At 50.2% G+C, this 21,134-nt stretch overlaps 1 protein-coding gene and 1 long non-coding RNA gene across 8 annotated transcripts in view; both read right to left on the bottom strand.

Annotated features, from left to right (window-relative positions):
* The window catches only part of tjap1 (tight junction associated protein 1 (peripheral)), a 23,162-nt gene extending 2,122 nt beyond the window's left edge, over positions 1-21,040 (bottom strand). The window contains exons 1-13 of one of the 7 annotated variants that reach the window (XM_039621881.1): positions 20,759-21,039; positions 17,427-17,589; positions 15,696-15,763; positions 15,312-15,358; positions 11,192-11,359; positions 9,625-9,653; positions 9,239-9,400; positions 8,635-8,701; positions 6,624-6,653; positions 5,276-5,383; positions 4,950-5,033; positions 3,019-3,699; positions 1-2,915 (exon numbers count right to left, since the gene is read on the bottom strand). The exon at positions 1-2,915 is cut by the window's left edge and continues 2,122 nt beyond it. In XM_039621881.1, the coding sequence (XP_039477815.1) occupies positions 2,265-2,915; positions 3,019-3,699; positions 4,950-5,033; positions 5,276-5,383; positions 6,624-6,653; positions 8,635-8,701; positions 9,239-9,400; positions 9,625-9,653; positions 11,192-11,311 (1,932 nt within the window). In that variant the 5' untranslated portion in view covers positions 11,312-11,359; positions 15,312-15,358; positions 15,696-15,763; positions 17,427-17,589; positions 20,759-21,039 and the 3' untranslated portion in view covers positions 1-2,264. Of the gene's footprint in view, positions 2,916-3,018; positions 3,700-4,949; positions 5,034-5,275; positions 5,384-6,623; positions 6,654-8,634; positions 8,702-9,238; positions 9,401-9,624; positions 9,654-11,191; positions 11,360-12,822; positions 13,175-14,840; positions 15,232-15,311; positions 15,359-15,695; positions 15,764-17,426; positions 17,590-20,758 lie in introns of those variants that run through there. The other 6 variants (XM_039621882.1, XM_031736098.2, XM_031736103.2 and 3 more) reach the window with 6 other exon arrangements.
* On the bottom strand, positions 13,805-14,139 carry LOC120443354. The gene is made up of 2 exons (XR_005615378.1): positions 14,081-14,139; positions 13,805-13,926 (listed from the first exon to the last, which is right to left on the bottom strand). It is a non-coding gene; the product is annotated as an uncharacterized LOC120443354 (long non-coding RNA).
* Positions 21,041-21,134: the final 94 nt, after the last annotated feature.

Raw genomic sequence — 21,134 nt, 5'->3', positions numbered from 1 at the left:
GACATTTCCCCAGAGGAGGAGGGAGGCATGAACTTCCCTGCTGCCACAGCAACCGGACTTCCGATAAGTGTCGGCGTGCATCGTTCAAAATGCTCGTGCAGCGTTTAGTCCGTGGAGTTTCAGACATACGCACAGGTGTGTAAATGTCACGGAGTGTGCACACCGGCAGTTTACGTCTCAGACAGCGCTGAAACTCGTCAAACAGCCAATTGTCGCTACGCCGCAACCACAACTCGACCTTCCCACCACATCAGCGAGCAGCCTCGCTTCATGGTGACACGCCTGTCAGCGACTGCAGCGCTCTGCGCTGTGACATCACGTCCCGTGAAAGTGACTGAAACCTGTGAGCAGCTCCTGTTTGTGTAAATAGTTTTCTCTGCAGGAAACCTGAAAACAGCCCCTGAACATTCCAGCATTAATCCGTCCAATGATAGATCACCTTCGTTAGTCAGAGAGGCGGGGCAATCGACGACCCAACGTCGGGCCTCGGTGGGAGTGACAATCAGAGCTGTGAGGAGGCAACGAGCTGACATTCGATCAGAAGAACAGACTGAGGTCACGTATGGAGGCTCACAGGTGCCACAAATATAAACTGCTCCAGGCCACCAGGGGCGCTGCAGGAAGTCAAACAGATCCTTTGATTTCTAGTTTTAACCCCACTTTCCCTCACTATAGAGGCTTTTATTTTGTAGGAATCAGGTTGCTACTTAAAGGAATATTAGTTAAGTTTTTGTTTTCAATCATCATTTAAATGAAACTGAGCATTTCTGTGACCGCCAGGCTTCCGTAGACGCACGACAAAAGCACAAACTGATCAGAAAAACCACAAATCAATAAACGGCAAACAATAAAACTAATAACAGATCAATACTCAACATTTCACAACAAAAGAACAAAAACATGACAGCAAAAAAACAAAACTGGTACATTCCAGGTGTGAGTCGAAGAGAAGCCCCGCCCCCAACCCACAGGCGCAGTCCTAGTGTTCGAGGGGGCAGAGGTGAATCTGGGTCAGAGGCCAAACCTCAGTCTGCAGCTCCACAACAAATCAATCAGCTGACTAAACAACAGGAAATCAATGATTAGTACTGACTTCAAAATAAAAGTCTTAGTAAAAAGACTTAGTGTGCCCGGTGTCACACTCTCAACCATGGAGTGAGAGAGTGAGAGACTGAGGGCGCGCGAGGCACTGTCTGTGTGTGTGTGTGTGTGTGTGTGTGTCTCTTCAAAATAAAAGTTCCTGCTCAGGAAACAAGGCAAATACATCCGGTAAAGTTTTGCTTTTAAAATCTGTTTTTCTGCTCCATCTCTCTCACGCACACACGCACAAATGCCTGACGTGGTTTTGAATGTAGATTGTTCAGAATTTAAATGAACCTTTAATTGTCCACATACTTTTGCTCATACTGTATAAACTATATGCAGACTCATAATCAAAGACGCCATATGGACATAAATATGCGGACATTTTCGTGGAGCACCGATACCCAAACAGTCAAAACTATTTTTTTTCCAAATTCACAGGAATGTCAAACTTCAGTTTAGGCTGTCCACATACTTATGGACATTATCTGATGATTGATTGATAATCAGCTGATCAGAACTCTATGGGCCTCATTCACCAATATTTGCGTGGAAACGTTCTTAAATGGCGCCATATTACAGCTGGATTCACATGTGTACCGGCCTGTTTCCATTAATCAGCCCTGAGCAATCGCAATATAATTAGCATACTGTCCACATATAGCCCCGCCCCCAATTTTCTATCCAAGGACACACGCTTACGTGTCTGAGGCGAAGAAAAAGAAACTTGAATTATAGTGTCCGAGGAGGAAGCGACCACTGTTCAAATGTAGACAAACAAAGTGACCGTCAGGCTAATGGGAGTGCTGAATATGTGACGCGGACACTGCAGCGTTCTCTGACCGCACGTATGGATTCAGGTACGAAAACAGAAATCACAGATTTGTGTGGACGTACTGTTAGTGAATGAGGCCCACGCACACACACACACGGTTTGCCAAGCGTTACGATTGACATGTCCACATACTTCTGGCCATGTCTCCTCTCTGCTACATCATCACCACTCTGGACACGTCATCAGACCAAAAGTACGTGGACATGCAGCGATTCGTGTCTCATGCACACACCCGGGTGGGGCAGCGAGCTCGGCAGCATACGGTAGAGTATGGCTATATCCTGGATGGGTGTGACCTCTGACCTCAGCATCAGGTCAGCGGCGCACAGTGCGGGGCGAGCGAGAATCAGTCCAGCAGCGTGCCTTGCTCCTGGGCGCGGGTCAGGCTGTCTTTGCGGTGCAGGTGGTGCACGCCCATCCTCTTCGGGCTCTTCTGGGGCCGATGTGGCGCGATGGCGCCAAGGGCGGGGTCCAAGTCCATTAGACGGGGCGAAATGACAGGCAGTTCGTGGGGCAGGATGTCTCTCTCCTCCCCTGAGCTCTCGCCCTCCTCCTCCAGCTTCCTGCGGGCGTCGCCGGGGCTGGTCACCACGGTGACCGCAGTGTCCCCGCTCCCGCCATCATCATCCAGGTTCATCAGCAGCTGCTCTCCCTCCTCCTCCGAGCCGTCCCTGCCGCCGTAGCAGCCCCGCCTCCCCACCCGCTGTTCGGTGTCCGTGTCCGTGTCGAGGCTGGAGCCACGGCTCGGCGTCCAGCTGCGCGCCGACGAGCCCTCCTCGCCATCAGAGTACGCCGCCCTGTGCCGGTCTGAGGAGGAGGCCACTCCCACAGCCACCTGCCTCCTCCTCTGCAGCTCCTGAGCCGTCTGACTACTGAAGGACGTGCGGTGCAGCAGCGTGCCGTCGCTGGACGGTGCCATCTTCTCCACGAACATCCGCTGCCAGTTGGCGAGCAGGTCTTCCTCGGAGCTGCCAGAGCTCGCCAAGACACTGGGTGCCTGAGTGGGAGGGGTTAAAAACAACATCATCATCATCATCATAATCATTGTAAGCTCTCATCTGAGATTTAACTGGTGTGATGGTGGGTGGGGCTTCAGTTACCTGAGGCGGGCTGCTGAAAGGGCTGGACTGGCTGGACAGCGGCTCACTGGTGGCGTCTCTCTGTGATGGTGGCGTGCGCCGTTGTGCTCCGCCCCCTCCGCCAGAGGAGGAGGAGGGGGCGGGGCTGCCAGGGGCCAGCCGCTCGTCGTCATTCTGCACGAGGCTGAGCGAGATGGCCTGCCTCGTGGCGTATGTGCAGTTGGGCAGCGGAGAGTTCTTCGGGATCTTCACTTTGTCGTCCGACGAGAACTCAATGACCTTGCGTCCGGGGTAGAGGGGGTGGGGCGGAGGCGGCGCCGGGTACGGGTTCAGCTTCTCGAAAGATGGAGCTCCGCCTGCCTCTTCATCCAAGCTGCTTTGACTGCGACACGAGCCGTTCTGCTGCGACGCCTCCTGACCGGCACCGTTCTCCCGGCCTCGCCCCTCGGAGCCCCTGGGGCCCGTCATGTCCACGTGCACGAAGACGTCTTCGGCGACGGGCCGGCCGCAGCTGCTGGACTGTGCAGAGTTCAGGACCAGCGGCTCGGGTTTCTCTAGGACACGGGCGATGACTGAGGTCGGCACGACGTCGGCAGGCGTCAAACTGAGCGTGTCTGGGTCCTGAGAGCCGGGGGCGGGGCCTCGCTCCGGGAGACTGCTCTTCATGTGTTTGTTCAGCATGTCCTGAAGCTCCGAGGGCAGCTGCGCACACACATGCACGCGCACACACATGCACGCACACACACACACACACACACACACACACACACACACGCACACGCACAGGTTTAATTCCCGTTCTTTTGGCACTCAGCTCCACAGACAGGGTCACAGACTAAAGTCTTCATCAGCCAATAAACTGTAGCTCTGAAACAGGAAGTTACAGAACCTGCAGTTTCTCTAACAACCAGCAGAGGCAGCAGTGAGTCAGTCCCCCATGTTACAACATCACAGCAGAAATGAACGTGTTTACGGCCGGACACACAAACTGTTTGGTCTCTACAGTAACACCTCTATCACGAGATGCAGATGACACAGTTTTATATTTTAAAGAAAAGTCGGAGACAAATGTAACACCTGTCCATGGGGAGGATGCTTTTAACTCACCTGTCAAAACAGTATTGAGGTTTAAGGTTTCCATTATTAGGGGCGTGGCCTCTTGCTGCTAATGGTCTGCTAGGCTTCACCTTAACTGGAGCTCTTTGATACCTACGGCCAGATAACCACGCCTCTCACCCAAATATGTCACTTCCTGTTCCAGAAATCCAGCGCAGAGCTAAGGTCAGATGCAGTGGTTGTCATGGTGACCCACTTCAAAGTCAGTAGTCAACACAAGCACAGACGCGCGCGCGCACACACACACACACACACACACACACTGTCCTGGAAATATTCGTGTGTGTGTCTCTAAACTAATGGGTCTGATGCAGGCAGCAGATCGATCCCACTCTCACGCTTTAATGGCATTAGCGCGTGTGCCAGTTTCCCCCATTAAAGCGTTATACTGGAGATTCATTCGCCCGCTTCCTGCTGACGAGTGGAAAACTCCTCGCCATCTGCAGCAGCGTGGACCTTCCAGTGACGTCAGCTCTGGCGTTCAGCACTGACACTCTGCCTGTCAGCTGCAGCAAGAAACCACCACAGTTGGAGCAGAGTGAAAGGCAGATGTGACCTTTGAACCCAGAAACACTGCTGAGCTACACTGCCCTGATAACTACAGGTAGGCCCCCCTCAGCTGCTTCCTGCTGCGCTGTGACGCCACGGGGACTAAAACCCTCCCAAATTAACTTCACCTTTGTTTCAATCAAACCTCAAAACAATCAGGAAATACTTTACTAGGGTCAGAGGTCAGCCAAGCAGGAGGTTCATTTTCTCAGAGTCGCCCCCTGCTGGACATTCGAGAGACTGCAGGTTCAGAGCGTTTCCCACTCATAATAATAAAAGTCACTCACGTCAGCAAATTTGTGGTTCCTGAAGTGCGACTTGTTGCACTTGAGTAGCTGAACGGCCAAATTACAGTCCTGCCTGTAACGCTCCTGCAGACAGAAGACAGCATCAGTCAGAGCGCGCTCACAGGAAACAGACACCATTACAGGAAACACCACAAACAGAACAATGGTTTTACAGAAACCACCAGTGGGGTCACAGCAAGTCTCGTCAATCAGGAAGTTATCACGCAGTAGTTTTTACTTCCTGTCGTCTCGCTGTGAAACACCTGACACCTTGAACTTTGATCTGGAAGCTGAACGCTTTTAAACGGACGACGGTTTGTTCTCACGTTGAGCTCCTCCAGACGGTCGATGGTGTTTTTAGCGTCCAGCAGTTTGTTGGTGAGCTGCACGATCTCCTGGTCCATCGTCTTCTTGTCCCTCTCCACCTTCCGTAGCTGTGGGCGGGGCAAATACAAAGCATTAGTGTACTAGCCGTCAGTCACAGCTAAAGCAGCCAATTGGGAGCCTAAGGCAACAGCAGGCGGGCCTTCAGGGGAGACCTACATTCAGATCATGTGGGAAAAAAACTGAATCGCACATTTTTCCATGTGGGCGCCATGTTTGTAGTTTTCCGTGCAGCTTGACTTCTCCTGTCACCTTTTCAACCTAGTCCCCCTTCAGCCAGGGCTGTGAGCTAGTTTTCCCAGATCATTTGAATGCTGCATTAAGCCATCATCTCTTACAGATGCATTATGGGAAGCAGTGGCGTGTGCTAGGAGATCAATAAGATCCCGATCAAAGCGCTGCAGCTGGAAAAAAAAGCTCGATATTCAGCTTTTACTTTGCAAGCACGTCTCAAACGTGAGCGTCAGTTTTCTGCTCATCGTCAGATCAGGACCTTCGACCACAGCTAGAGGAACGTGTTCTGCACGTGTGCAGCACCACGGAGAGTGTGATGGACGAGCTCCGCCTACTGCCGGTGGAAATGAGAACAATTTGTTACTGATCATCAGGTGTGCCATTCACAGCAGCTCTGAAAAATCAAAAATCACTCTTTTTATATATTTTTTTATGTCGAAATAATCTGAGAAAAGTTCTGATCTGAATCTGAACGTTTCTAAAAATACAAACGACATTTTTATCCAACAAACAAAAAAGTCTGGATTTAAAATTAAGATGTGATACTTCTCCAAAAGAGGACAAACAAAATTGAGGAAATATTCTTGGAGAAAAATATTTTAGATGAGAATGATTTTCCTCACACTAAACGTGAACGTTCGGTAAATATCGGACACGTTTTAATCATTTCTTCCTGAAGACGAACCTTCAGTTCGTCCTGATCCGTCAGGCGAGCTCAGAAAACCTGAAAACTAAAAGAAACTGGCCCTGCGACCGCCATCGGCGGAGACGGGCGGAGTTTGAACACCAAGCCCAGAAAGTTCAAAACGCAGCAAGCCGAGTCTTTAATCAGCCGATCTTCAGTCCAGCTCGGTCACAGAGAACTTACAGCAACACTAAAGAAGGAACAGGTAGAGGCTGATGGAGGCTGAGCTCACGCCTCTCAAAGCTGCTCAGGTTTCTCCCAGAAAAATCAGTTTAACAGCTAAACAAGAGGACTTGGTGCTCAAACAGGAGGAGGAGGTGGAGGAGGAGGAGGAAGGACAGAAACGGAGGAAGAAGAACATGAAACGCAACTGCATGAACCCATGTCTGACTGACGGCAGCCTGATGGAAGCGATGAGGATGGAGGCGATGAAGATGGAGGTGATGAAGATGGGTCAATCCACCAGGGAGCAGCGTGAGAAAAAGGAGAAAGAAAGAAAGAAACAGATGAAGAACGACAGTCAGACAAAAACAGGAAGTTCGTCAACTGTTCACCACCTCTAACCCCACCCACCCCAGCTGAGCTCCCACCCAAACTTTCAGTGGTCGCTGGCACCCCCTGTGCCCACTCAGTGAGCTGCAGCCAATAGAGTCGTTGCGTGTTCGGCAGCGTGCACACCTGAGCACCAGAAACAGAGCCGTTTATGACGCTGCCCACTTACAGCTAGCTGGCTAACAGCCGCCATGATGCGGAGAGTAAACGCTATATCGCTTTGTGCCTGTAAATTATTTCCTGAGGAGTGAAATAAAAACTCTAACCACAGACTGAAACAGGCTCACGTTAGCTGCTCAGTGAAACTGGAAAATGGCCTGTTAGCAATAATGTTAGCAACATAGCTACAGTTAGCCAGCTAGCTGTGAGTCCGCTACACTGCATGAACCTGGGGACAGTTGGCTCACATGCTAGCACGAATAAACTGATACCCAATATCCGGTCTTTAAGTCTGACGTCATCAGCTGTTTCTGGGTCCAAACTCCACTTCAGGTCCCAAAGTCAAACAAACACTGCAGCATCACTGAGAGCTACAAACTATCTAAATTCTTTTATCTGTAATAAAATCATCAGTGTTGCTGCTTTACCAGGTGTAACAATTAAGTTTAACATCCAGGCATCCATGAAAACAGGATTTATTATATTTAACAGAGTTAGAAGTTAGCAGGAAGTTAGCTCGCTAGCTTCCACCTAAACATGATATAGCATGTTCTGACTGAGAGATTTCTGAAACATTCAAACGTACAGCTCTGCTATCACTTCCAACATAAATGAAGACAGAAAACTAAACAGCAGTGACGTTTGTAGGGTTACTGAAGTTGGGCTAGCTGGTATATAATGATGTGCTACGCTAACAATGCCACAGCTATGTTAGCATAGCATAAACACAGTGAAGCTGGAGGATGAACGCTAACTTTTTCCCACTCGATAAAAGTTAACGTGAGGGTTCCCGATGGTTAGGGACAAATGCAATCGCATGGCAGGATGCTGTAAACGGACCAAACTTCAGTCAGGAGAACAACTGAGATAATCCATCCACAATACGAGGTTAGTCATTAATATACTGCTGCATGGGCTGGGCTGTAGTTACTTTGGAAGGGTTTAAACACTGACCTTTAAAATGAACAGTGGTGATAAAAACCGAGAGAGGACGACAGTGATCACTGACTGTTTTTAGGGGCTTGTTGAGAATAAATACAACAAAATGCAAAACATGTTAAAAACACAACAGCCTTAATAAACAGAGCAGTTAATAATAATAATAATAATACAGTTTGGACCGAAGCAGGATTCATACGTTGTCACTTATAGACCGGATAGCAGCTTCACTCTAACATCCTCTCTGGAACTCCCGTGAAGCCACAGCAGCTCATCATTTTTTTCATTTGGAGTCAGTGGGCGGAGTCATGCTGCTTGACACTCATTTGGCCCTGTTAGTGATTGGTTGACTCAATTTCAACACTAATGCCAGTTAGCGTTGTCTATGCTGCGTGAATAGTCGCTGGTCACTGTGACAGTTTTTGAACACACCATTCCTGCTGATGACATCACCATAAATGCACACGCTCAGTAACATAACGCACCCCTGCACTGCCCAATAACCCGAGGTCACTGCACATGCTCAGTGGATTTGTAATAAAACAGAACATTTTGTTTGAACAAACACGTCCAAACTGTAACCGTGGCTCTCCCACAGGTGATCAATACGCTGCCTCAGTGTTTTTATTCAGGTATCGATCAGATATTGGATGAGCTCGAACAACCCTGTTGCTACAGTGCTCCCGAGTATCCCAAGGTCAAAGGTCAGGTGAGTGGGAGGCAGAGGTTTACCAGAGCGTGAAGTTTCTCCTCCAGATCCTGATTGGCTCTCTGAGACGCTGTGTAACTGTTCTGGAGTCTGCAGGTGGGAGAGAGAGAGAGAGAGGGAGGGAGAGAGAGAGAGCGCAAGTATGAGTAATGCTCGGCCAACCTTTATTGGCTGCCGCATCAGACACGGAGGCGGAGCGCTGGAGGCGAGGCTTATTAGAGGCCAGAGTGTTGAGCCGGAGCAGATACAGACTCGATGCTGTGATCAGCATTTCCCCGCCTGTAGAGACGAGAGACCGCCACGTGGACGGGTCGCGTAAGAGACAACTGGACTCTACGTGTGGCTGTGATGGCGGGCGCCACAGCGTGACGGAGCGTGTGCAGACTCGGGCGCAGGCCGGTCAGCTGATTAACCTTTGATCAGAGCAAAGCACACACGTATGGATTTCAAAGGGTCAGCTGACTTTATCAGCGCTGCGAGTATCGCGTTTGCTGGTTAAAGAAAACTCAACCGTGAGCGTACAGCTGCACGGGATCACTCATCAAAGCACAAGTACTGCAAGTGTACATGGAGTCGAGTGAGCAGTGCGACTGACGCTCTCATCCCTGTTGAACTGACTCCACCCACCTGCGGAACTTGTCTCTCATCTTGTCCAGGTCGTCTCGGGTCCGGCTAAGCTCTGCCTCCATGTAGTGGCGGTTGCTGTCAAACTCCGCCTCCATGGCCTCCATCTTATGGGTGGTGAGAGAGAGGCGGCGCCGCAGGTCCTCATTCTGCTGCTGGAGGATTCTGGGAGGAGACAGGAAGTGATGAAGACAGAGCTTCCTGTTCAGAGACCACATGACCCTGGCTGACCTAAAAGCCGCTTCCTGTTAATAACCAACGCTCGCCCACACGTCCTTTAATTTGAAACTGCTTGATGACATCATCCAAACGCTGCCCAGTTTCCTGTTTCAACGGCTAAGCTAACGAGAAGGCGTGACAGACAGGAAGTTAAGTTCAAACGGACTCACCTGATCCTGTCCGAGTCCGACAACGCCTCCTGAAACAGAACACGACATCATCAGACACGCAACAAACTGTACTTTAAACTGTTCTCACACACACTCACACACACACACACACACACACACCTTGATTCAAAAACTACAGGCTGAAAAACCAAACAAATGAGCTAAAATAGTTCGTGTGTCTGTGTGTGTGTTCCTGTCTAGCTATCTTTGTGAGGACCGAAATCTGCATTCTACTATACTTGTCACAAACAAGTTACAAAAATCAAGGGGTGCACGACCGGAGGTCAGAGTGCGGTCAGAGGTCAGAGCAAGGTCAGAGTGCGTCACTGGGAGTTTGGTGTCCTATGTATTGTATGTGGCCCCTGTGTGATGTCATCTTGATGATCAATAACTAATGAGCTCAGTATGAACCGCTGAGGGAGTAAAACCCTGGACTGGTGACTTTTGACCCCCAGCAGGAAAACAACAACAGGAAACAGTTGGGGGCGGGGTAAAAATGGGGTGGACCTACCTTGATGTGTGACAGCAGTGACAGATTAGAGAGAGGACGTCTGTCCACCTTAACTTCTCTTTTCACCTGCTGTTTAGTCCCCGCCCACTCTCTGTACCCTTGCTGCTGCTTCGCAGTCTCCCGCACCGCCCCCTCCTCCTGCGTGCCTTCAGACCGCTGCAGCGCCGCTACCCAGTCGTTCCAGCGCTGAGTCCGATCTGCAGAGGACCCCTCCACCTGCTGGTTCCTGTAGGCAGAGCGGCGGCGCTGGGAGGCGGGGCTTATATACTCTTTAGAAGCTGACCTGCCGAGCAGCGTTAGGCGGGCGGGGCTAAGGACCCGACATGTGATCTCATCCAAGAAGTTGGAGAAGCGGACCTTCTCCTGCAGCGCCTGCATCCTCCAGTTCCAGTCAGTCCTGACAGGGGAGGGCGGGGCCGAGGACCGCCGCCAGGTCAGTCCCTGGTGCTCTACCCGATCCAGAGAACGGGTTGGAGGGCGCCGGCTGGCACTGCTCCGCCCTCTGCCATCATTCAGCATCTCCACCGACTTTGACTTCCTGATGATGTCATAGGTGTGCTCCACACCCAGCGAAGTCGGTTGCTTCAGGATGCTCCGAGGAGCGCCGGTAGTCTGTGTCCGGCCAGCGGCGTTCATGCAGTAACTGAGGCGGTGACGCTCTCCTCGGGGGTTGCAGCTCACTGCGTGTTTCAGGGTTGGGGCGGGGCTTCCATGTCCCAGGAAAGCCTGGTTTCCTGTGTTGTTGGAAGTCTTGACGTTCCGAGGACTCGTGCCGCGCTGGGGCCTCGGCTTTCGGTGAGGAATCACGGCGTCGTGACCGGCTGCAGTCACACCTGCCACCACCGCTCTGGCTGAGCTGGGTTGGTGGATATGTCCTCTGAAGAGCGCCGGCGGGGTGCAGAGCTCCAGGCTGGAAAGGCTGGAAACCTCCAGCTCGCTGTCTGAGAGTGGCGGTGGCAGAGTTGGGACGCCAGGCCTCGACCCATCGCCAGACAGCCGCTGACGGGCAAGGTGCTGCGGGGGGTGTGGGGGTGTCTTTAAGGTGTGTTTGATTACCTGATTGATGTCGGGCTGCGGTGCAGGTGGCGGGGGAGCAGTGGGCAGGGCGTGGCGTGACTCGCGGTGCTGCGGTGGAGCCTTGCGGTACGGCTTCCTGGCTGGCGCCGCACTCGCCATCCTAGGCCGTGCTTCTTTCCTGCGTGACTTTGTGTCGGTCTGTCAGTCCTGCCAGGAGAAGACGAGTTAGAGGAGGCACAAAACGACACGGACGCCCGCCAACCACCCACCACAATGCCTCGACCGCAACTGGACTGTTGCAACTGTCGCCCCCTCGCCCTGTGTGTGTGTGTGTGTGTGTGTGTGTGTGTGTGTGTGTGTGTGTGTGTGTGTGTGTGTGTGTGTGTGTGTGTGTGTGTGTGTGTGTGTGTGTGTGTGTGTGTGTGTGCGCGCGCAGATCAATGCTCGGTTGCCCGTCATCAGCATCAAATACACCCTCGCCACTACAGTAAGTAAGTGTGTGTGTGCGCGTGTGTGCGTGCGTGCGTGTGCGTCCGTCCGTCCCTCAGGCCTCTCATTGATTGCGTTTGTTTCCAGAACAGGAAGTGCAGCTGCATTGATCCAATGCTAATGTTAGCATGTGACAGAGTGGAGCTAACACTGCTAATGTGCTAACAGCTGATGATGATGTCACATGATTACAGCTGCTACAGCGGTCCGCTCTGACTGACCGTGAGCTCACTGGATGCTCGACTGGCAGGTGGAGGTCAAAGCTCAAAGCTGGGTTTGGTAAGGTGTGAATCCAGTGCTCATACACGCACCTGCCACTCTCTGCTAATGCACATCACATGACTGCGTCCTGCCCTTGGGGAGCCAATGGCAGGCCATTGATCCCTGTGCGACTTCCTGTTTTTCCTCACACGGACACGCACACACTCTGACATTCCCCCTCTGTGAGGACCACACTGAACATCCTTTAAAGCTTCTCCACACGATGGAAACTCCCTCTGTTCCACCTCACGCACGCACACCTAGGTGCATGCTCACACACACACTCGTGCACACGCCTGAAGCTTTGTTAATGTTTTATAAACCAGTGATCTTTAAAAAATTCACATTGGATCATTTCGCTATATTTGAAAGATGAATCCCTCCGGAGGTCTCCGATGTTGCTGAAATAAACTCTGCTCTGTGAGTGAAGTCGAAGGCAGCGGCGTTTAAAATCAGCTGCGTACGTCTGTGAGAAACGGACCACAGCGCCTGAACTGGGAGCTACTGGAAAATGAATGAATTGATTTCAGAGACGAAGCGGGAGAACATGCCACGTGTGTGAGGACGCCGACAGGAAACCGGAGTCCTGCCTGCTCTCATTTACATGAAGACAGAAGGCTAATCAGCAGCGACGCAGGAGGGGTAGTAAAGTCAGGCTACAAGATGTCATATGATGGGGGCGGAGACTGTACGAGACACTGCAGGAGGAAGACACTGAAAAGAGGGCAAAGTTCAGCCAAAGGAACCTCTGAGACGTCTGAGTCAGTCACAGATCGGTGTCGAACCTGGTGCTGCTGGTTTGGATCGCTCTGACAGCTGAGTGTAGAGTCTCACCACTAGAGGTCAGCAGAGAGCAGGCAGCGGAAAAATGAGTGAGGGAGATTTTCCCTATCTTTGAAAGCTGTCAGGTCACTGTTTACCTCAGCTGTCAATGCTGTGTAGGAAGCGTCCGCCTTTGCTTCCTCTGGACACGCCTGTAAAACTCTGACAAGAGTCCGAGGAGCTCACTGCTGACGATACATTGAACCTTTCTGGGAGTAGGACAGCTGTTGGCCTCTGCTAGCTGCTGACTGAAGTGTCTACAACGCTGCTGGACTCTTAAGAAGAACAGAGATTGACAGACCACATGACTTTCGCACATTGCATTGTGGGTACGAGTGGCAACAAAATCAAAACACTGCATCAAGGGCTAGCATTTCCAGCACCGGTAATCATTAATTCTGCGGTTTTAATCCCTACTTGCATTTTATTTGCCCTAAAAACAGTTATGTACAAAACGACGGAGAACACGGCAGGTCCGTACAAAGACAGAGTTGAAGAAAAGGCAAAAAAAAAAAAAAGTACGAGGAAAAAATCAAAGGAGTGAAAGGGTCAGACCCATACGAGCATACAGAGCGGAGTAAGGACGTTAGCGTGCTGCCCAACTTTCATCACGCACATATTTATTATTATATGGTCCTAAGTGTGAGTACAGACACTCACAAGCTGTTTATTAACTTCAGATCCCTGCAACAAGCCCAGGTCCAGTTTACTTTGGTGATTTGGACTATTCCATTTCACAGCTGTTGTTACATTCTTTTCCTTTATCTCCTGTACAGGCCAACGCATCTATTTGTCGTTTCAGGTTGTAGTATTACACAACATTTTCAGATCTAATAGAAATAACATGAGTGTTTCGTAATTCATTCAATTTGTTGTCTTTATTTATAACTGGCATTATTGTTTCATTCTATTATAGAATCTTACAAGAAAGAGGCAAAATTGTATTCGATTATGCTTTATTAGCTGCTTCGGTGAAAAACAACATTGCAAAACAACATAGTGGAAAACAGTTATTCATCACTTGATTGCTTCAATACAACCCTTGGGCACATATATGCGGGACGTTTCGTGGCTGTTTTGATGTCGCTCTCTCTCTTAACCGATCAAATCTGGCTGTGGTAGCAGCTTTAAACTCGGTCTGACCCAGGCTGATAGAGGTGCCCAGTCTGCATCGCATTCCTGCATTTTGTAGGCTGGTTTTCCTACAAAACACAACAAACATTAGCCCGCAAAGCCACAGTGAACAAAGCAGCATAGCACAACGAATTCAATTCAAATCAATATAAGACTTATTTGTAACCTACATCAACAATTATGTTATGATAAATTACGTAATAACTACAACAGAAGACGTACCTTTGTGGAAATGCTTGGAGCAGACTAACATGTGAGCTGGAGTGTTCTGGGACGTTATATTTGGTCTTCGAATGGCTGCAATCCAGGTCATCCGTCGGCTCTTTGTTGCATCGGAAACACGGCTTGAACAATTTCTCTTCCACGACGTAATCCGATAAAAACCGATCTCTTTACCCGTCGGCTTCCCGTGGCTGTCATGCGACCGGCTATTGCAGTTAATAATACAACAGCTACTTGCCATTTTTTGTGTTTCTTTTTATCGCTGTGTAACTGTTTTCATGTGAAAGCGTGCACTAGTATGGCTTGCCACTCGTTCCCACAATCCTTTGCGGTTTTACCCCGGAATGACGTCACATTTTCAATCTCTATAAACGATGTAACCAAACTGTCTGTGAGAGGGAACGTGGGATTTTTAGGACGCTCGAACCTGACGCAATCTTAACCAGGCTGTTGTTTAGCTGGCTTGTTGTCATGGAGATGGGAAGGTCTCATGTCTATTCTGCCAATAAGTAATTATAATAATCAATTTGGGGAATAAATGAGCACGTTTATGCGTTTGTGTGTTAGCGCCATGACGTCAGCTCAGGCTTGAGGTGAGGAGGAAGACGAGGACATTTTATTAAGACGACAGCGGTGCGGTCTCTTTGCTTCCCGTCTTGGTCTCCTTGGTAAAGGAGCTCTCCTTTACCAGCATAAACCACAATATCTCAAATCTCAAGGTGGAGGTATGAATTTACCCTTACAGCACGCAGACACCCACCGTTTGTCGTCCACCCCAGGCGTGGTCAGAAGGGAGCTGTCCTTCCCGTCCGCTGTAATAAATCACAAACCGGCTGCGATGAATTTTAATTCCAGCTTTCCAAAGATGTGTCAGTTTGCTGGGAGACATAATTACGGGCTGATTTGTTTATGAGGGCGGGGCCCTTTCCTCTATTAAATGACCTCAAACAGTGGACTGCAGATCTGATGACATGCTGCAGAGGTGAGAGCGGCGATGGCGAGACAGACCTGCAGCATGTTAGAAAGACGAACGCCCCTCAAACATTTCACCTGCATGATGACACGACCGACAGCTGAAGAGGAGGAGGAGCTTACTGTGGCTTGTGGAAAGCCTTTCGGTTACGCGATTTGGGCCATTAGTCTCTCCCCTCCTGCTGGGTATTACAGGTGAATGTACATGTGTTAGGGGTGTGTGACATCATCATCATCATCAGGTCGCCGGTGTTTGTACCTGAAGGGTGAGTGAGTCCCGAGAGGTCATCCACAGGACGATCCAGCCTGAAACACAGAGCAGCTGTTAGACAGGAAGTGCGGCCATGACCCAGCGAGCTAATGATGTGAGCTAGCCAGACTGATCCAGGCCAGAGTAGCTTAGCATGAGCGACACTCAGAGTAATCCTCCTGTAGCTGATCCTGGCTGCGGGTTCAGGTCAGATTTAACCCTTTCCACATGAAGCTGCAGTTAGCTCGAACGAAGAGCTGAATGTGAGTGCTACCTGCAGCGTCACCATTATGTCTCCTGACCAATCGATATGACCGCTTTGGTCATGTGACGGCTGCAGCAGAATCTGAACCCTTCACCAGGAAAGAGCAGAGACAGCGAACACATCCTCACCTTGTAGGTCAGCGCACACACAGCTCCTCCTCCTGCCGCCGTGCGACCCTCACACTGCCTGAAAGCACCTGAAACACAAGATGGAGGAACAGGAACATGAGTCAGCACCGCCGCCACACAGAGGACACGGGAGAAGGGCAGGGGGCACAACACAGGAAACAGACTGAGGCCAACGAGGCGCAGGACGAAGAACACACACACACACACACACACACACACACACACACACACACACACACACACACACACACACACACACACACACACACACACACACACACGTAAAGACCAAAGTGACAATAAAGTTTTAATGAAATAAAACAGAAACATATTTATGAGCAAAAATGTAAATATACACAACATGTTTGTTATTCCCCAACACTGAACCTGCACAGGTGTGTCAGACAAGTGTTCACGTAAACATGAACTGAATCAGCGGGTCGAGGTGCTCATCGACCAATCACAGCAAGGAGCCCAACACCTGAGAGACACACTCTCCGAAACACACAGTGAGCTGAGCTGATCTCGGGTCAGTTTGCAGGCTCTGCAGGGTGCGCCCGCGTCATGGCCGTCTGATTGGGAGGAAGTGCAGCTGACAACCTGCCTCTGACAACCTGCCTCTGACATCACAGCCCAGATGGCATGCTGGGAAATCCAGCAGATCGCATCTCCCACAATGCACCATAAGGATCCTGCACCCATCACCCACCTGTGATCAATACCGTCCAATCGGAGGCAAGAGTCGGTGTCAGGATGACCACCTGACCTGCCGCTGCGGGAGTGAGTGTGTCAGAGTACATGCCACAGAGGTTTATCTCCACTCAGAGAGGATTATGGGTAGGATGGATCTGTGAGGGTGGAGGTCATGTGACTGCTGTGCCAGTAAATAACAAAGCTGCTCAGAGGTTAGTGCGACTAATGAGCACAGGCGCAGTACTAGAACTACTGATACTAGCAGTAATACTGCTGATACTCTGAAGGTTGACGCAGTAAAAACACGGTAAAACTCTGCGTGACCTTTGACCTCAGATCAAGCTGAGCTGGTGCAGGTTCAGTGATCATATGACTGCACTTCCTGTGGCATCCAGCAGACAAGTGCGCTCATAGCTGCACTTGAGTTAACGAGCTTCTGCTCGTTAATTACCGATGCTCCTCCAATCAGAGTCAACGTGACTCACCACCAAGAGCACCGATGCCATTTCTAGACATCTGATTGGCCAACAGGCACCGACTTCTGCTGACTGACTCTGATCTAACACAGGTTGGGTCTGCTGCATCAGCTGTGGAATGCATCAGGTAAGTAGTGACGCTGCAACAGAGTTATCCCTGAACCTAAACCAACATGGGCGTGGCAGAGGTCACATCACAGCAAACAGCAACGAGTGCATGACGGCCTGTGACGGTGCTATGAGATTAGCTTTAGACAAATGGAGGGAATGCCAAGACCCTATGAGGGGACAAAGGTCACCGAAACTTCCTATGCAGGGATCCTGGCCCTGACCTCGGCACCAAGAAGCAGAGGGTGCGTTTGATTTATCACACAGAATGAAATCATCTGAAACCCGAGAGCTCGGCCATCTCACAGCTAATGAGGATACCCGAGGCGTCCTATCAGAGCCGAGCAGCAGTCACCTTTCCACCTGAGAGCTGATATCAGCTGACTGATTTGAATGTGACTCACCTCAACATGAAAACACACACACACACACACACACACACACACACCCCCACCTGAGCAGGTGAGCTCTGTGGCTCATGTGTCCTGCGAGCGGCGGAGCATGTCCAATTCTCCTCGTGACGCAGTGAGGACAGATGGTGTCTCAGTCAACCGTCAGCTCTGCCTCCTCCACTTCAACAACAACACGAATCTCCCTCCCTCAGTCTCCCTCACTACCTGCATGAACACATGCCAGAGCCATAACCTCAGTGTATGAGACCTCACAGCAGGGGGCTCAAAGGGGGGGTGGATAGTTTCACTTCCTGTGTCTCATGCTGTAATCAGATTACTTCTAGCCAGACTCACCCAGAGATCCCCACAGCGGTGCCTTCAGGTGTCTGAGGCTGTGAGGAAAGTTTAAAACTCGCTGAGAACCACCCCGCAGCCTCAGGTGAGCACACACTGAACTGTAAGCCAATCAGCTTGCAGTAACTGTGTAGGAGCAGGAAACCACCATTGTTCTACTTCCTGTTTCCATTCCAGCCGACAGACAATGTTTTTCTGAGCCTGCAGCGACTCGATGGCGCTGTGTCGACACCTTCCTTCACCATAGCTACGACCAACACGCCACCTGCCTCCACGTTGCTTTTCGTTTCTAGGAATGACCATATTTGGACAAGATGGTGGAGCATCATCAGACCATCAGCAGCAACCAATCAAAATCCCAGAATTTCAGCGTGCACCCAAATGGGAGCTCCGCCCTCTTGGACGGTCTGTTAGTACAGTGACCTCCCAGCAGCTGTGTTATTGGTCGAGTGATAGGGCTGCACGATTAATCGTTAGAAAATCGCGATCTCGATTCATACTTATGTGCGATCTCATTTCCAAATGACAACGAAAAAAAAAAAAAAAAAAAAAAAAAAAAAAAAGATGACGACGATTGTACCGCATTTTGATCCGGGACGTAATCTGCATGAAAACAAGCGCTCACTCTTCCTGCTCAACAAATGACAAGGGCGGAGCCTTATACCACGTGATACAGAAGCTGTGCCGTGTGATGCTCAAATTGGCAGGAAAAAAACAACGGAGAACACGAGAAAATGACAGGAGAAAATCCGTCCTGATCAACCAGCCAAACATCAACAACGGGAACCTTATACAGCGCTTCCCTATACACGTCGAACTCCCGCAGGCACAAAGAAATTACGGAGGCTATTACTTATCACCTGACCAAAGATATGGCTCCCATCAACACTGTGCAAAACGAGGGATTTAGGAAAATGATCAACACCCTAGACAAACGCTACACAGTGCCGTCCCGCAACTATTTTTCTGTTGTTGCACTACCTGCTCTATACACGCAGTGTCGAGCAACGGTGGAGATGTCCTTCAAGTCAAAAGTATAAAGAGCATAGTTACTGAGCATCAGACTGTACCTGAAAATAAAGGTCAGGACACGGTCGTGATGTGTTTGTGCCAAATTGTTGCTGCACGTGTTTATATGCTTTATATATCGAGAGGCAGGCTGATGTACGCTGTCACATCATATTTGATGTCACGCGTTTGCATTGTTGTGGTCGGGGGCAGATCAGGAAGTTGACAAATATATTTTGTCCTCCATTACTTCATTTCTGGAAATGTGTTCAAAAACAGGATGCTGGGAATTGATGCAGTGTTCCAGTCGTTACTTTATATGCCGGTCATACGCTCGGATAATGGAATACATGAGAAACTGATACATCTATTAGGAATGATGCTACTGATGGCTTCACGGATGAAACCAGATTCCCCTGGTTTAGAAACGGATAAACCGGCTGAAGGCCGTCTGACGAATGCTGACCAACAATAAAAAGTATATCAGATTAGTATCTGGTGATGGCACTCCTAAAAAAAAAGTAACTATACAAACGAGGAACGCCAATCATTTATACGTAAATGTGTATAAAAATCAGCTTTAATTCCTGATTGTAATCAAGAAAGTCAACTAGAAGTGCTTACTTTCTGTTTGGGGATGAAAAATGAGCCCGTGTAAAGCTCCGCCTTAAAACAGTGACACGACATGACTCTATCAGAAACATGCAGCTGATCACAGGTTGTGAATTTATTTTAACCTGACACAGTCAGACAAATGTAGTGGAGCCAGTAGTATCTCTCTTCTATATACTTATACGCACTGTCTGTGTCTTTGAGGCGACTCGAAATGGAAATACAGCGAAGCTGAACACTGGATGTTTGTCTAAAGGTGCAGCAGTTTCAGCATCATCAGGCATCGGTTGTGTGACACAGGCTGGCGTTCAGCTCCTGACCCTCCATGATGTTGTGCACCTCCCTCTTTTCATGTAATTGATACAATTCCTGTCATTTCTCATTATTACACATAACTTCTCTGCTTCCACTGCATGTGTTGTTTTTGCCTCTGCTGTTTCCGTGGTTACTGTCCCCTCAGTATTTAAAATTTAAACATCTCACATATTAATGCAATAAATGTAACGTTGGTTAGATTATGGGCCTGTCTCAATATGCGTACTTGTATTCTCGTGTACTCGTGATACGTCATCAGTCGGAGACCAAGTACTGTTCCAATTCAAAGTACGTATCAAGCCGAGAATGCGAAAAATTCTGGGATGTGTTCAAACAGATCAAACAGAAATCGACAAAGATGAACTTTGATAACCTGCAGTTGAAAAAACGCGATTCAATTCGACATAACAACATCGAGTCGTGGGCGAGGTATCGCGCTAACGTCGAGTCGTGGGCGAGGTATCGCGCTAACGTCGAGTCGTGGGCGAGGTATCGCGCTAACGTCGAGTCGTGGGCGAGGTATCGCGCTAACGTCGAGTCGTGCGGTGACTCCCACCTCTGGCTGTTACATGCTAACTCACTGAAGCCGGTTTGCTTACTAATGCTAGCTTTGTCTTGCAACTGAGCCCAGATCAGTGAAAGACGAATGACGTGTTTGAACAGCGGAGACGTTTTGTGTTTACTGCCATCGCCGGCTCAGAAGTCTCTGCTGAACTTTTAAAATCAGGATTCATTCTTTTTATCGTCGTCATGTCTTCTATAATGCTCTGATTAAACTTTTGATCGAATATTGACAGGCTTTTATTTTGACATTTCCTGCTGAGCATCAATAAAGTTGTTGAAACAGCCGGGGGCCTCGCTGAGGGCCTGGGGCCCCCGGTTGGTGTGTCGTCCTGCTCGTCCTGTGAATAGCTGCTGCGGGTGCGGGGCTGTGCGCCCTCGGCTCTGTCTGACAGGCACAAACACGACCGACACCCCCCCCCCCCAAGCAGGCCGTCAAACCGACGCAGCCCATCGTGGCCCAGTTCCGCGCTCCGCGAGCCGCGCGACTCGTCGCGGAGACTTACACCAAGGACAACCCCACCCCGCCCCGCCGCGAACTTACCTGAGGCCTGGTCCGCGCCGCTCGGTCCCGGGGAGGAGAGGAAACTTTGTCCGAGCTCCGCTCCGCTCCTCCGGAGGAGCAGGAGAGCCGAGGGAGGGGGCTCCGGACCGATCCGATGCCGGACAGCAGCGCCGAGGACCGCGCTGGAGCTCCGAGCAGTGGGGCGGGCTGAGGCCGGCTAAGACGCTCCGTCCGCGGCAGGAAATCCGCTCATAGCCGCTCCAAGAAAGTTGATCCGCTGCCCTGCTCAGCTGTCGCCATCTTTACCCGCGGGGCATGACGGGTAATCCTCAGGAATCCCGGCCCACCCCCCCTCCTCCTTTAAAGCCCCCTCACGTCCTGCGTGCTGACGTCACAGTGACGAGGCAGCAGAATG

The sequence above is a fragment of the Oreochromis aureus genome, linkage group 13 (assembly GCF_013358895.1).
Source record: "Oreochromis aureus strain Israel breed Guangdong linkage group 13, ZZ_aureus, whole genome shotgun sequence".
In the NCBI taxonomy this organism is placed as follows: domain Eukaryota; kingdom Metazoa; phylum Chordata; class Actinopteri; order Cichliformes; family Cichlidae; genus Oreochromis; species Oreochromis aureus.
Note: the sequence above shows the minus strand (reverse complement) of the source record. Positions and strands in the feature narration are given on the sequence as shown.